Source organism: Eleginops maclovinus, chromosome 1 (genome assembly GCF_036324505.1).
Source record: "Eleginops maclovinus isolate JMC-PN-2008 ecotype Puerto Natales chromosome 1, JC_Emac_rtc_rv5, whole genome shotgun sequence".
Lineage (NCBI taxonomy): Eukaryota > Metazoa > Chordata > Actinopteri > Perciformes > Eleginopidae > Eleginops > Eleginops maclovinus.
In genome coordinates, this window is record NC_086349.1 from 23,560,289 (window position 1) to 23,576,539 (window position 16,251).

General features: G+C 38.6%; 1 protein-coding gene across 2 annotated transcripts; it reads right to left on the minus strand.

Moving 5' to 3' along the window:
- Positions 1 to 892: 892 nt before the first annotated feature.
- Positions 893 to 15,267, minus strand: ada (adenosine deaminase). Of its 2 annotated transcripts, none has more exons than XM_063887212.1 (11): positions 15,037 to 15,267; positions 12,250 to 12,311; positions 11,293 to 11,415; positions 9,301 to 9,444; positions 8,744 to 8,859; positions 6,800 to 6,924; positions 4,531 to 4,602; positions 3,943 to 4,044; positions 3,314 to 3,381; positions 3,076 to 3,205; positions 893 to 1,793 (listed from the first exon to the last, which is right to left on the minus strand). In XM_063887212.1, the coding sequence occupies exons 1-11, from the start codon at positions 15,154 to 15,156 to the stop codon at positions 1,689 to 1,691; spliced, it is 1,167 nt and encodes a 388-aa protein (XP_063743282.1). In that variant the 5' UTR covers positions 15,157 to 15,267; the 3' UTR covers positions 893 to 1,688. The 2 variants fall into 2 exon arrangements, with proteins under 2 accessions (XP_063743282.1, XP_063743289.1); XM_063887219.1 differs by having other exon boundaries at positions 12,165 to 12,311; positions 15,037 to 15,110.
- Between the last annotated feature and the right edge of the window lie 984 nt (positions 15,268 to 16,251).

Consider the following 16,251-nt stretch of genomic DNA (forward strand, 5'->3'; position numbering starts at 1 on the left):
TAAATGAAAAATAGATATTTTTAAACAAATATATACATTAAAATAACTGAGTTATTATGATATGGTAAACCACATTTGACCAAACTGCGCCCCCTAGTGTTCAAACGAGTCGTCCCAGAGCCATAAATATTACAGTGTATGTGAATATTAGCATGGCTGCAGACAGGAAGCGTTTATATTGCCACCTAGCATGGTCCCAGTGTTCCAATTAATCTCCTTTTATACGTAAAGAAACAGAGGATCAAGAGCTTTAAAGATTTTAGCAATATCTCCTAGGTTCAGCCTTGAGCTAATTCTCCTTTTTAGTATGACTTACTGTAAGACCTCTGTGCTAAAGGGCCTTTATTTCATAGTGAAGAGAGCTTAGAGAAAGATGATTAGACATGCAGGAACACCTTAACACCTTTTTATTATATTCAAAGATGCTTTCCATGTGTCATACATGTGTGTTTATAAAAGGAAGTTCTTGAAATGAAAAGGAGATGTTTTAAATAAATATATACATTAAAATACTGAGTTATTACAATATGCTAAACCACATTTAGACACTGTGATTTGTCCAGCTCCAGAGCCATAAATATTATTGAATGCAGCTTCTGTGGCATTGCCACAGGAAGGCATTGTTTACATTTCCAACCAGCATGGTCCCAGTGTTCCCATTCATCTCCTTTGTATACAAAACTGGAGCTGTAAAGATAAAGATCTGGTTTTTGTTTTTTTAGCAATGTCTCTTCATATCAGGCTTAAACTAATTCCCCTTTTAGTAGTTACTCCTGCTAAATATTTGTACAAAGTGACTTCATGTCATAATTAAGAAACATATATTAGATTCACTTCAAATAGTTTGACCACCTTATATTATCAGCATAAGAAGAGACAGACATGCAGGAACTTCTTAAAACCTTTTTTATTATATTCCATAAGTGTCATAAATGTGTTAGAAATGGAAGTGCTTTTTTTTATTAAGTGAAAGGAAAAAGAGATCTAAAAAATCGAGTTATTATGAAACCTAAACCACATTAAGACACTGTGGTTTGTCCAGCTGGGCGACCATAGTGCGCCCCCTTGTGTTCAAATGTAAGACTTCCCTTTTTGGTATTGACCTGTTTTAGGGGTGAGGGGCAAAAATGACATTTTTCTGACACTGGATTTCCTTACTTCTCCCTTTTAACCAAACAATAGATATTCACAGTATTACATTCCTCCGTTAGCCTCCTTCAACGTCAATTTCAGACCCTTATCCGTCTCTTATGTGCTGACAAAGTGTTAAAAACGGAGTAGTTGTGCATTGAAAAGCTTCCCTGATTCTCTCAATAACAACAGGGTGTAAACACAAGATGAAAAATGTTTTCATATAAATAAAATTGGCTTTATGAACACATAACACCCGTATTATTGTTAGCACCATGACATCCTCTGGAAAGTGTCATGTAAACTAAAGTATAAAAAGTTATATATAAGTACTTAGATGGTAGAATACTGACAAAACACAAGCTGATGATGTACGAATATGAGAGGTGAAGGCAGCCATTAAATGATGTACAGCATGTTTGATATATTAGGTAGGTTATAAATGAGGACATCCCATGGAGTCACGACAGGAGATAATGGGTTCAGAGTGATTTGTCCCTGGGTTAGGTCACGTTTCCTCCTTCCTTCCTTCCTTCCTTCCTTCTTCTTCAGATTTTTTAAAAGGCGGTCGACGTTATCATCCCGTAGGCTTTGTACAGTCTGTGGACGAGATCCTTCTTCTCCTCCTCAGGCAGGAAGGACGACTCTGCAGAACTGATGTTCTACAACACACAAGGAGTCGAAAAGGTTAGTGTTTTGTGTGCTTGAGAAGGATATCCCAGCGATTTGGGAGAAGTGATGCTATGATTTGATATCCCTCTCATGTCTGTGCATGCCTGTAGCCATTAGCCTAGCCAGACAAATCTTTACCTGTACAATGATAACTAAATCTGCCAATTCAGCACATGCAACACGGCAAATACGAATCTGCTTTGACTTGAAGTGTGTTCTAAAATTCACAGAAACAACCATGATGTAATAGCTGTCACTAAAAATAGCTTTAAACCTTATAAACTAAGCTTGTACAGGCTTATTTTGTACTGAACCAAGCCATATATGAAAATGCAGGACTTCAAGACGTACTACAGTGCCTTTTTAAGTAAGATGCAAGGGATTAAAATTCAACACACTCTCTCCCAGCTCTAAGCATATGAGCACTTTGTCAGGACCCCCTGCTGTGTCTTTTGAATGTGCAGGGTAGTCTGATGACTGACTGTGAATTTATGCAGCACTTCTTGGCAAGAGTTAGCAAAAGGAACATTTAGGTTTGAGTTGAAATAAGTATGTTCGTTAGAGTACTAAACTAAAGTGACATATGTAAGTTACTTGATGTAAATTAAATTGGTTTCTTAAGGGGAAATTGGTTTAGTTCTGTACACAAACAAGGGCCTTGTGGTTTAAAGTTGTGCCATTTTTTTCACCAGACTTCCTCTTTAATTCCTGTCCTCATTACAATGGCTTCAAGTTGCCCTACATGTGCAAAACCAGAACTAGAGGGGTACTTGGAGCATCATAGTTTGACATGTAGGATCGCTAATCCACATACTACCCACCCATATACCAGATTTTTACAGTTTCTACACATTAAACCAGATTATAATGTTATAGTAATGGATCTATAGTTGGGTTGCTAGGCAGATCTCACTACATTTCGAGAGAGATGGGCTAGCTGCTTCCTCCTCGGTTCACTAATCCTCCTTGTGTAGTGGTATCAAACTGTTCTGTAGTTCTCGGCAGGAATATAAATTGGAGTGTTTTTTTAAATGTGATTTCAGCATCAATCCATATGCAAACCTAAGGGAGTCTGAATGTGAAGCCCAATTCTTCCAAATTCATTGATATTGAATTATTAATCTGAGGTTTTGGAACACTTCATTCGTTCCTGTGTTCATCCGCAACGGAGAAAGGCATTAGCATGCAGAGGGCTCTACCCCCCATGCTATCATTTCATACCATATTCAAATGCCTTCATCTGGCTGTAATTATTCATGCGTTTGATCTCACCAGTCGTTTGAATTCCTCCTCGGTGAATCCCATGTATTTGTGCGCGGTGCTGTAGTCGAGGTGCAGGGTTGAGTTAAAGATCAGAGGGTCATCCGTGTTCAGGGAGTAATTCGCTTTGTCCTTCCTGAACCTGCACAAAGGAAACCATAGCATCCAATTAAAACACAGTAAAGCTTGAATGCAGGTTAAATAATGGTAAATAATGACCAGCCTGCACTATCAAATAAAGACAGCTCACGTGATGGCAGGATGCTTGGTGAAGTCCGGGTCGCAGGCACCTGTTAGCTTACTGGAAATAGGACACACCTGCAATCGGAAAAGCACAGGAAGCACTGAGTAACATAACGGGGCTCAGTCTGTAGGGACTTGGTTTGGAAAGCAGAGGGTTGCTGGATCAAATCCCGTAATGGACCAAGAAGGCAGGTACTTTGAGCTAATCAGTTCACCTCCTGGGCCTCACCAGCAAGGCAGCAAACCCCCTTCACCACCCCCCAGTTGTTGTGTTTATAATAGCTGCCACTTAATACTAACTGGGATTAAAGTAGAACCTCATTTCGCTGTGTCTGCCCTGGTGTGTGCATGCTTGTAAATATTGGAAGTCCATATAAATCGAATAGTAATTTGCATTCCCATTAATTTACTGCTGTTCTTCCATCAGCTATGATAGTGGAGGCTCCACTAGAGGTCAGTATATCACTGTTTTTCATCCAAGTACATGATAAAAAAAACTAATTGCTATATAATGATCAAAATTATCCACGGTTAACGATAGACAGGGCAATAACCGGCACATTTTTGCAGAAACTAAAAACCTTGTCGGTGTTGCAGCTCTGATGAAAATGGTATTTATTCTGGACATTTCCTCACCTCGAAGTGCATGTTCTGAGCCAGCAGACTCTTGTACAAAACTTGGTCTTCCAGGGTTCTGTAACCGTGTCCAACGCGTTCAGCTTTCAGCACTTCTACAGCCTAGAAATGTCAGGACATGGGTTAGGAGGCAAAAGGTCATGAACCACAAAGAAAGAAACCCCACCATGCTGGTAATGTCAGCAGAATCTGCAGGCTATTTCTAGAAGCAACTGCTGTGGCACATCTGAGCTGTCACTATGAGGAATGGCTTTCTTAGAAAGTGGCCACTTATTATGGGAGTGAGAAATACTATAGTTTTACACTAAGGGGGTTGAGACACAGCAGCTTACAATATCATGCATCCACATGTGTTTTAAACGTGTGTTTAATATGTGTCCCTTTGCTGACCAGTGCAATGCATTTTCCATCATACATACTAAGTCTTCAACTGACCAGCTTCTTGTTTCTTTTGGATCTCTGCCACCAATAGCCGCTTAAGTAATTTCCATTGTGTTTGCACGACTTCATTGTTCTGCTTCGTGGCCGAGACTCTTAAGTTCTCGTTTGTCATGGAGTTCAGTAACGTCTTGCGTAATTATCGCTTACCTCCTTCACCACAGACGGCGGACCCACCTCTCCTGCGTGGACCGTTCTGTGGATCCCACAGCGCACTGCTTCCTGTCAACAAAATCAATCGTGAGATACGTCAGCAACCAAACATCTGGCTTTCACATCTGCAGTACTCCAGCATCATATTACATTTTTTGTGCTAACTTGATTTGTTTCACTGGAAGAAGATGTTGCACAGTGTGCAGCCCTCTGGTTTGTGCATGAAGATGTTTCCATCGTTGCATTCTTAACCTTTGACACACTGTGAGTTGGGAGCCTAATCTGCAGATATCTTGAGGTCATGCAGTTATGAAGATAACCTTCAATATTCGTGTGTGGACTCTGCTCTGTGAGTTCTGCTTCTTGTTAATTATTGATTAATCAATGCTACTTGAAAGGATTTCAAAACCCCGCTAAACTACACATAGTGAACACCCATGTCTGGAGAATTGCACAATATGCATACAATTCCTGGGAAGGAAACACATTATGTAATAATAACGACTCACTGGTCAACACCAGATGCAAGACAGTTCTTAACAAGACACATACAAAACCACATGATGCATTCATTAAACATAATAGAGTAAATGATGTAATAAATCAAAAACACTTCATACACACATATTCCAGTCAGCATACATTCATAAATACACACAGGCGGACAAAGTAACCAGAATTAAATAATGTTTTAAAAGTATTTCAATGAAAACAGTCAGAAACTATTTAAAACAATACAGGTTTTGCTTTTTAATAGAGTGTGTAAATGGTTGTATGGCATTATCGCTGTTTGATTGCTCTTAATTGATAAAGAGCAAATCAACAGAATATCAGCAACATCTACAAACACTATATCTCAACTCGATTCATTTGATTTTACTGTCATTTTATGAATATTTGACCAATTAGTTGCCAAGAAATTACGTTTGACAGGTTGCGAAGAGTATAAGTGCTCAACATCATACCTACACAATATATTAAAAGACACTCATACATTGTTGCAGGTGTGTTTTCTTTCTCAAGTATGAGAAGCATAAGTCCGTTTTTACTACCCACCTTTGCCCCTCTACGATATTACATCAACGCACTACACATAACGAAAGTTGTAACAGCAGAATACCAAAGCCAATCACCAGTACCGTCGAGATGTCTATAGGACACTTCCTCAAATGTATAATGGCTGACATACAGCAGACTGTCTCTGTGTTAACATCACCTATCCTTCTTCCATGCATTCCTTTTCAAGTCAGACTTGTTCCACGTCCAGCGCTGCAGCGTATTAAGTGATTAATCTACCGTATTCATTATAGTCTGACAGGCCAAATTGATTTCCTACTGAGGTACTCTCTGAATTAATCAATAAATGCTAGCTGAAAACTAAATTGGATTATTCTTGAGAGCCGTCAGGAAATTGTTTTTAAGAGTATTAGCGTTTACTAAAGATCTGTGTTGGTTACAGATGAAGACTGTTAAAGCCTCATTGGTTTGAGACAGTGAAGTAAAACTGTATCAGCTTTATTTAGTTTCACAAAACCGGTTTGTAAGCAGACCGTGGCATAAACCTTGATCTCGGTGTTATGACAATATGCACTCTATGGTGACAGAAAAAGGTGCACATCATGCTGGTATCAAGTCTGATAAATGGTATCATCAGATTAATAGCTGATAGTAGATGGATTCTACAGCCAGGGTAAAGTGGCGACTCAATGAGGATAACATTTGAGCTGACATGCTAACCTACACTAGCCCAAAATGAAGGGCAATCCATCCAAAAGTGGTCATAATTTTCAGTATTGACTTATTGAGAGCCAAATGCGTCCTCTCTGTAGCCACAAAATACATCTTCACATTCTTTCTTAGGATTCCTGGAAGTTGTAGAGCAATACAACTCAATCATATTTGCATTAGCATGCAGGCTGTGGGTACACAAATTGGACTCTCTGACCTTGAAATGTTTTAAAACCTCATAATAGTGCAATATATCAGTAGAAAGGATGCCCACGGGTTTGAATGCCAAGATAAGCAGCCTGATTATGTAACTGTGTGCAATTTCATTCCAGCGATCACACTCTTTTTAAGAAATCACAGACATTTTCAAAAACACATAGGCCTACAAGGCACAAAACCCTCTCTTGTTGATGCAGCAGGTTATGATGCTACGACTTCATTAAACTAGCCACGCCAAAGCCTGAAACAAATACCCTTTGAATCTTCTTCATGCTTAAGACTGTCTGTTGGTAATATGTTGATGTTTTCCCACGCTCACCTCATAGGCCTTCTTGTGACCTGGATTGGCTACACAGTTTAGGGACTCGTCACCTGCCAGGTCGATGGCAACCACTCCTTCGTGCTGGTATTTCTTACACAGCTCCACAACGTCCATGGACCAGCCTGGAGAATGTAAAACACACATGTATTATTGAACAGTAATGTCCTGCCAACTCAAAAACATGCAAATGATGAGGTTTGATGATAGTGAAAACATCATGCTTCATACAATTGCATCAATCTACATCTATGACGAGCACAAGACATGCCACAGTAACGTTGTTTGTCTAAAAGGAATAGAAGAGAATGAGGGAACTGTGCTTTTCAGTTTTGTTTCCAAGAGTTAGAAGATAAATTTGACAGCACTCTCATAGAAGCTACCGCCAGCTAGCTTAGCTTAGCTTAATTTAGGCTGACTTTGTAATTTCTAACAGAGCCAAGCTAGCTACTTCCCACACTTTCTAGTCGTTCATGCTAAACTAACTGTTTCCTTACAGACATGAGCTTTGTATCAGTGTTCTCATTTAACTCTTGGCAGAAAAATGATTTAGCATGAATATTCCTTTCATTGGCTCGTCTCACTCTTGGCTTTGATTACTGTATGAAACATAACCAAAAAGTTTCATACATATGATTGCATTACCAAGATAACCATATTTACTTTATCTAGATTAGTTTGCAGTAAATATAAGATATCCTACTGTTTAAGCACATATTTGGCTCCATACGTTAATGCTATAGCTTAAACAATCATCCTAAAATAGCACTTCTCCTCAACAGTATAATAGCACCATCAGATATCCTCAATAAGTTCAGGAAGTCTGTTACATACGAGATGCAATCACTGTGGGATAATATTTCAACATGTTTTTGCAAGAGATTTAATGTGAAAAACAGAACGGCAGATATGAATTGAACTTGGCTGCTGAACTACACAGGAAACAGCTGCATAAATGGAGCAGAGCAGAGCAGATTTATTTATACATATTTGTAATATTTGTAATGTAAGTTTCCAAGTTACTCCATTTCTTTAAAACTTGCTTTCATTATTTAGTTTCCTTTTTTTTTCTTATTAGGTTTATGCTATCAACCAATACCATTAAACCTTTTCCTTTGTTGTATGTGAAAACATATTTGGCAATCAACCAGATTCTGATTTGCAGCAGACTTACTGTCCCTGTTTGTTTTCCAATGCTTACTTTAACTTGTGCAGCTAAAAGACAGCAGAAAGAGATTTGGCACTGCTGTTGTCATTTTGGATTAACTCTATTAGCTACCACTTAAAGCACTTATACTGTATATAGGCAGTGTCCTAAGTATTCTCCAGAACATCGACTTTTCATCAGCTAGGGTTGGCAATTTCAGTCTTTTGTTCTCTGGTTTAAAACTCTGGTCCAGATTTAAACAACTATTCGTTGGTTCAACATTACATATCCCCAGACATCTTACTTTGACACCCTGATTTATTCTCTAATGCCACCAACCACTTAATATGTTTTTCTTTAAAATAAATATCTGAAGAACTTTTGAATGGACTGCAATAAAACATAGTAGAGGCATTCATATTCCCCAGAGGATATATCCTAAAAACTTAGTGATTGCCTGACATTTCACCTAGTGCCACCACCCAGGCAAAGTTATAAATTGTCCTTTTTTCTTACATTTTTAAACAAATACCTGCAAAAGTAATGAAATTACCATCTGTATTTTTTGTTTAGTGCCAACTAGCAAGTGCTAGCATGCTAACACGCTAAACTAAAGTAGTGAACATGTGAATTAACCCAACTTAAAGTCAACATGTAAGCACTCTCAGTTTGAGCTTATTGTTTTTTTCTGTCTCTCTGTGTTCCTCATTATCTAATAACCACAGCTCAGAGACAGCACAGAAGACAGTAGCCTTATGTCACAAGGTTGTATGGGCAGACAGGCAACAGTTCATTACTTGGCATGTGGCGCATGCAGCATAGAATGGACCTGGCTTTGATATTGAAGGCCACCTCCCCCTCCTTGAGGCCCTCGTTGACCAGGTGCACCACCTCGTCCGGGCTCAGGTCGCCTCTGAGTGATGGAAACAGTGACAGTGACTTATGTGCAATATACAAATAACATACCGCTTTGTAATTTATCTTTTCAGGCGGCTATCTCTTCGTTAGACTATTCAGCTACTGTAACACAATCGGTCTTAACTGTGCAGTATATCATTTTAATTTTACTACTGCTATCTGGCAGCTGCTATCACACTACTTCTACATGCTACACTGTAGAAGTGATGCTGTTACTGTTCTTATAGTTGTCCACCTGGATGTTTTCTTTTGTACATTTCTGTAATGTTTAGCTTTAATGTTTCGTTCATGCCTCTTAATTTGCTGTAACAATTTGCATTACCCTCTGTGGGAATAATACAGGTTCTGAGTCTAATTCTGATTCTGAAAACATGCAGCTAAACGTAATATGCTGTATCCCCGCCTTAAACAATTAAAAGCTTCAGAAAACACTTACTCTATCTGGTTCCACGGTAGGGGATCCACTTTTGTGTTAGCCAGAAAATGTGGGCTGTATCTGACCTCCACATAGATCACGCCCTCATTGGCTTTGTCTTCAACAAACTCATAGGCTATCCTCTTTATGGCCTCTCTGTCTCCCCTGGAAAAAACAACAACAAAGAAAAACTCATTATTAATGATATTGACCTTTTGGCTCAGATTAACTGTTAACTCAGGTGTACAAATAAAAGCTTTAACCACAAATACTCCATCAACGCAATAGCTTTTAAATGTAGAAGTACTAACAGTGTCACTGATATGATATCATTCATTTAATTTAAATACCTCCTACAGATAATGTGCACCGTCTTTTGATAGTTATGGCTCACTAATGTTTCATGGGACCAATTTAAAACTATTTTCCACATACAAGGGTTTAGAGGAGTAGTGGAGAAAATGGAAATACTTAATGATTGGAGAATTGTTTTTGCTAAATGGAAGTGAATGTGACTTTTTCTGGAGTAGGAAAGATTCTTACTTTGGATTAATATTTAATCTTATTTATTCCAAACTTCCTTTTTGACAAATACAGCAAATTGCATGAGTGTGTTTCCACAGGTCACAAAGGATTGGTATGAAATGTGTCATATACTTAGCCTTGCTAACCGTTTATAATAATGGATTTGCGAGAACGTTTGTCAGAGCTGCAACGATTGGTTCGTTTTTGCTCGATCAGGAAATTCACTTTCAAAATCAGAATCAGAATTGAAATTGGATTTAACGGAAAGTAGGTTTATATGAGGAACGTGCTTTAGTGGGAATGTCGCATAAATAGACCCAGAAAGAGGAAATAGGAGCAAAAAAAAGAACAATTATAATAACTATTTTGAAGACTATTATATCGAATAAAAAATAAAGAGAATTTTAACACAAAACATAAATACACAAAGAACTTATTGCTGTACAAATATGACAAATACTATCATTTAAAGTGGAGAGCTCTCTTCCTCACCACAACCATTTTCATTAAATCCATAACCTTGTGATTATCACACATTACACCTGAAATATTTGTGTTTGTCTTGCCTGCATGATAGTTAGATGACAATACACTTTAGTGTTGTGACAATATTAGAAGGAACACAACTTCCTTTCCCACATCACATGACGTTCAACACAGCTTCCAGCATGTACACAGGTCTGAATGCATGTTGTTCTCCAGCATCCTCTCATCAACCCCCTGCGCACACACACACACACACACACACACACACACACACACACACACACACACACACACACACACACACACACACACACACACACACACACACACACACACACACACACACACACACACACACACACACACACACACACACCTCAGCTCATACAACAATCCTGCATGATCTAAACTCAGCTAGCATGTTCCCCATGTTGTTGGAGCTGCGCTGCACACAGAGCCCCGATACAAGAGGGTCCACTCAGCAGAACTGCGCGCTGCAGCCCGGCCTCTACAGACCGTCATTGTGGGTCGCTTTCACGGCTGTTGAGTTTCTTTATTTGGTCTTTTCTGAACAGTTCAGCAGCCCTGTCACTGGAGGACTAAATATAAGACTCCGGGGCCGAAACAACTCTACACTCCGCTTAATTTGGTTGCCAGGGTGTCATTTGATCTTGATAATGATGTGTTCCTGTTCTGCATGTCTGGCATTTAGATCCACTCCCCCATCATCAATCATGAACTATACACTCCGCTTTTAACCCTTCAAATGCATCATTACTTGGATAATATAACTGCTCATGTGTGTTACTAGCTGCCCGGACTTTCACCCTCATACAGGTGGTGGAGACACATCCCAGCAACAACAAAAAGGTGAGGCATGACTCTTAATCACTTGAAATCTGGCTCTTTGCCCTCCCTGTCACCGATTCAGCAAGAAAACACCTTTGCCAATAATTAAACTGCCCATTAAACTGAGTCATTGAAGGGAATGTCAGAACTTACGCAACCACGTGCATGTACTCTGCGAACTTCCCCAGGAACTTTGTGAGGGTGGCCGGCTGTTCAACGATAATAATCTTCGTCATCTCCTCCTTGGTATTTGCTGGCAGAGGGATGCCGCGTCTCCTGGAAAGAAGTGAAGTAAGTGGGAAAAAGAAACAGTTCAGGGACAGTTTTGACTTTTGAAGGTGTACCTAGTTCATCTGCTCTCTCAAACTGGCCCTATTTTTCTCCTTTTCAAGGTTCATATTTGTATTTTCTGCCTTTACTGGGACATGTCTCCATGCTTTAATGTTCATAAAGCTCTTATGTTCTCATACTGCCTGTGCTGCAGCACCTCTTTTCACCCTCTGTCTGAAACCAGAGCCCAGTCTGCTCTGATTGGTTAGCTGGCTGCCTCTGTTGTGATTGCTCAACCGCTTATAGATGTCCCGCCCTTTAGCTTATCCCGTACAATGTGTCAAAGCGCTAGCCAGTAGGCGCGCAAGGGTTACGTAGTGATGTCATTATGTTCTGGAAGTAAACAAACGAGTCCAATGGAGGCGTTTACATTCACAAAAACCTATATACCACGCTACAGGAAAGGGACAACCCATAAAGAGCATGAAAGGGCCCCTTTGAAGTAAACAGTGTGTTGTTGCTGTGTGATGTTTTGAAGCTTTTGTAGTTAAAGCTGCTCTAACAAATATTTTTAACACACAGCTAATTATCACCGGGCTTATCCTGTATTATCTATCGTATTTTAGCTTCTCTTAGCTCATCGTTTTGGCTTTTATTGGCAGCAATTTCTGGTGCACTTCCAGTTTCAAATTCATATTGCTTATTGACTCAACCAATATATCTGTAAAGTCCATACGTTGGTGCTCTATACTTACTTAATCGATTATATATATTCAGAAATACTGTAGTCAACCAATCTGGTGAAGAAGTGTTTCAAACGTCATAAAGGACCAAACTCACTTGGCAACATCGAGAATGGTCTGCACCCTGATGGCTCCATCGAGGTGCACATGCAGCTCAACCTTTCGAGGAGGAAGATAAACACGTTAAAATCAAACTGTAAATCAAAAGTAGTTCAACAGATTAGAAGAGCGCCTTGATGGTGGGGTTGCAATTCAATGTTTAAGGAGACGCCCATTGTGAATACAGTGGACATGACAGCGAGTGGTTAGAGGCCAGAGAAGGGTTGAACTAGATTGAATGTGCCAGCTCTCCTTCATGAGAGGTTGGATTTATTCTGGCAGATGACAGATATATTTACGCTCCTCCTCTGAACTCTTATCTTTGCTCATCAGTCAGGGTGTGGTTGAACTAAAAAAAAATCTGACAGCAGATATTGAATTCACATTTTGTGGTTGGGAGAGAAGGCAATACAAATTAGGGTGGTTGTGTATCATCAAGCATTCAAAAGAAGCACCTTGTAATGTTATCATTCAGCAAGGCTTTGTTTACTATAATGAGGTAGTGTTTACTTCAATGAGCCCACTGAGTCATGGGATCCAACATGGACAAAAGAAAAGCAATCATTAGTTAAAATGTCATAAAAAATGCTGGATCCATAGAGATATAATATTTCTGGTGCGTGTGAATAAAACCATGGATAATTATTCGTCAATTGAAAAGGAATTATTCAGCTGAGCTTCCACATATGTTAACATTTGCAGTTTTTTCAGCTTGTTCTGATCATAAATTGAGTATCATTCTATTTTTGTTGAACACAAAACATTTAAAGACACTACCTTGGATATGAGGAGATCAGTTGAAAAAATAGAGGGTAATTCCCCCTCTATATTCCTACAATGTGAGTCACAAATGATTAATTGATTGATCAAGACAATATGCTGAAATAAAAACATCCTAAGGTCAAATGTTTGCACTAAGAAGAAATATGTAACTGAAACAGCTTGAGCCTCTTTGTTGTTTACATCAGTTTTCTACCCTTAAAAGCCTGATGTGAAAAAGACAGTTTGCAGCTGTAACCCATAAACAACTCCAGGATACTCTTCCAGTACACACTGTACTTCCTGCAGCACAATGTGGTAACTTATATAAGTCTTTGTTTAATAATTACATTGTTCATGTATAGCTAATGAGAAGCACAGCACTGAATGACAACTCAACCAATGCAACCTTTTAGCTTCTACCAGAATATACTTATTTAAGTTTGGTACCTGTGAATAATTATAAGAACAGAAGCTTATTGCTTAATCTTACAAAAAATAGTGGCAAAACATTTATAGTTTAGGTTTCTCAATTTTCCTGATGTTTACTGTTTTATATCACTGTCGACTGAATATTGTGCTTTTGAAACTTTTTTGTTTTCTTTTTGTGATCCAGTTGTGTATCACTCTAAACATAAACCACAACAGATTTCCCGAAAGCAAACAGCTCATGGATCCATTGAAAGAAAATATATTAGACACTATTTTCATTATTGATTTATCTCCTAGGTCATTTTTTCTAAATAAAAAATGTAAATATGCACAAATTCCTTTTCCAGATTTTGTTTTTTTCTGTTCACTGATATGTATTAGGACTGTCGGTTTCCCACATCTAGACATCAGAAGAGGCCAGATGTTCAATGTTGACTGACAGTTATTGAGCCGATAATCAGAAGGTAAGAACATTATTATTGGTTGTTGTTTCTTATCAATTCCATTTCTAACATGAGCAAACACTGTAATGACTGTGTAGCCTGTGTATTGATACATTAGTCAGTGTATGAAATATGGATGGGGGTGTAATTTGCACAAAGCAAATTAATATTTAATGAGATTATCTCTGCAAGCAGTCTCCACTCCCCTTCAGCCTCTCCTTTAAAAATGCATGATCTCTCTCACATTCAAACACACACACACACACACACACACACACACACACACACACACACACACACACACACACACACACACACACACACACACACACACACACACACACAGCAAACCCACAATGTGGCATTGTGGACGGTTCTCTGTTTTTACTGAATGTGTCATTTCCTGTCTTCTTATCAGCTGTCAGCTCCCGGTGTACCAGGTGCACGCTCAGTCAGCACAGACACTCCAAAGGTTACAGTGAGTTTACATTTCACACGAGTGCTTCATGTGCATATGTAACTAGCTGTTTCTATGCCAGCCAATAAAATAAATACTATGGAGAAATCAGGCCAAGATAATGCAATTATAATGGTCTTGTTGTTGAGTATGTGTTTGTATTGCTGTGTGAAGAAGCTCACACGAATTAAAGGTGAATCCCACAAGTATTCATTAAGCTAATGCAGAAGACAAGAAGCAGGATCCAAATTCAGAAACTCAGCCTTGTTTATTTGCTCCATGGCAAATATTGTACACATTTAAAACAAAAGGATTAAAAGGTATGTAGATTTTCACATTGAAAAGAAGAAAAAAAACCCTATAAAACGCGTTTTTCATTCATCACGGTGTCTGCTTGTTGCGTTTAAAGCCGGGTATTCACATGTCAAACTGCAAGCTTCCGTGTATTACAAAGAAGTATGAACACAATCACAAACCAACAGCTGTATATGGCCAAGTGTATTAATTTTTTAATCTCAAATGAGTCCTATTTTAAACCATTTTGTTGTTCTTCTTTTGTTCATGAGCACTCAAACAGCGATTACGGGAGTCAAAACGTGCGTAAAAACAGGTTAAAGTAAGCCCTTAAATAAGAAATGCCTTTACATTTGAACCAATAAGGCTCTTACCAATGTTCCACCGGTTGATAACGTACCTTTGGCTTGTTGAATACCACTTCTTCAGATTCGGCCATCGTACAGAGCCTGCTGCGGGTGACTCTGATGGTGCACAGAGAGCTGAAGCCTGCAGCAGCTCGTCTGGTTATTATATGCATGACTCCTGGACACGCCTTCGTTTATCAGACAGCAAAAAAAAAGAAAAAAAGAAGCGGAGGTATTTGCACAGGAAGCTGCAAGTTCTCGGTGCTTTGATTAACACATGTTTGTAGTCTGCAACAGGTGGAGGGATTAACGGCCCTGTATGGCAGCAGCTTTGCAACCATGTGATGAGAGCTTTACCGCCGAGCTAATTAATTCTGTCAACAAGAAACAAACGTAAAGTAGTCATTAGATTAGATTTGATTCAGTTTCATGATCCAAAAAATGAGAAATGGTTTTGTTACAGCAGCAAAACGAGGCATTGTGCAATAGTTTATAATATTAAAAACATCAAATCATATACATAAAAACAGAAAGATATACATCTATAGAAAACACATTCAGTACAACCAAGTAACTTAGAGTAAACTGTAGACCAACAAACTACTAAAACATAGGATATAATATTGCATAATGTTATCATGTTACATATAATGATTATGGGGTAGAACTGGATGCCATCCAAATGCTTTATCTTACTTAATTATACTTCTAAGGTACTTTATTTCTAAAGCAGTATTTCCATGTTTCGTTACACACATGTATACAGGATACAATTAAAAGTTTGACCATCAAAATGTCATAATGCACTCTCATTGTCAATTATAATCATGTATGATGTAGGCTAAACTTGATGTGCAGTATGTGCATTTATAGATGTCGTTATATATATACATGTAACCACATCTATAAATGCACATACTGTACATCAAGTTTTCTTGACTGAGTTTTCACAAGACTAGGCCCGTTGAAAAAGTACAATATTCTTCCACTCCATTTTAATGCATGCGAGTATTTCTTTCTTTGCACTACTTGTACGGCGTTTATCTTATACATGTCTGTTATTTTGTTCACCTAATTTGTTTTCGCTGTATGTCCATTTATGGTCTAAGTACTTTGGAAACAATAATAAAGTCAAATTCCTTGTAAATGTACACAAACTTGGCCAAGTAAGATTAGAATCGGACAATTCTTTGTGTACTTTGATGCTAATACGCTTGTAATTGTAACAACCTAAGTACCACTTTGGCTATGCGGAAATGGATGTTATA

Excerpts from the sequence above, each read along its gene's own strand:
- ada (XM_063887212.1), bottom strand. The coding sequence starts at position 15,156 with ATGCATATAATAACCAGACGAGCTGCTGCAGGCTTCAGCTCTCTGTGC. Across the intron at positions 3,382-3,942 it reads CTCAGAACATGCACTTCGAG|GTGTGTCCTATTTCCAGTAA; the intron begins GTGAGGAAATGT and ends TTCCGATTGCAG. Across the intron at positions 3,206-3,313 it reads ACCAAGCATCCTGCCATCAC|GTTCAGGAAGGACAAAGCGA; the intron begins GTGAGCTGTCTT and ends TCCTTTGTGCAG.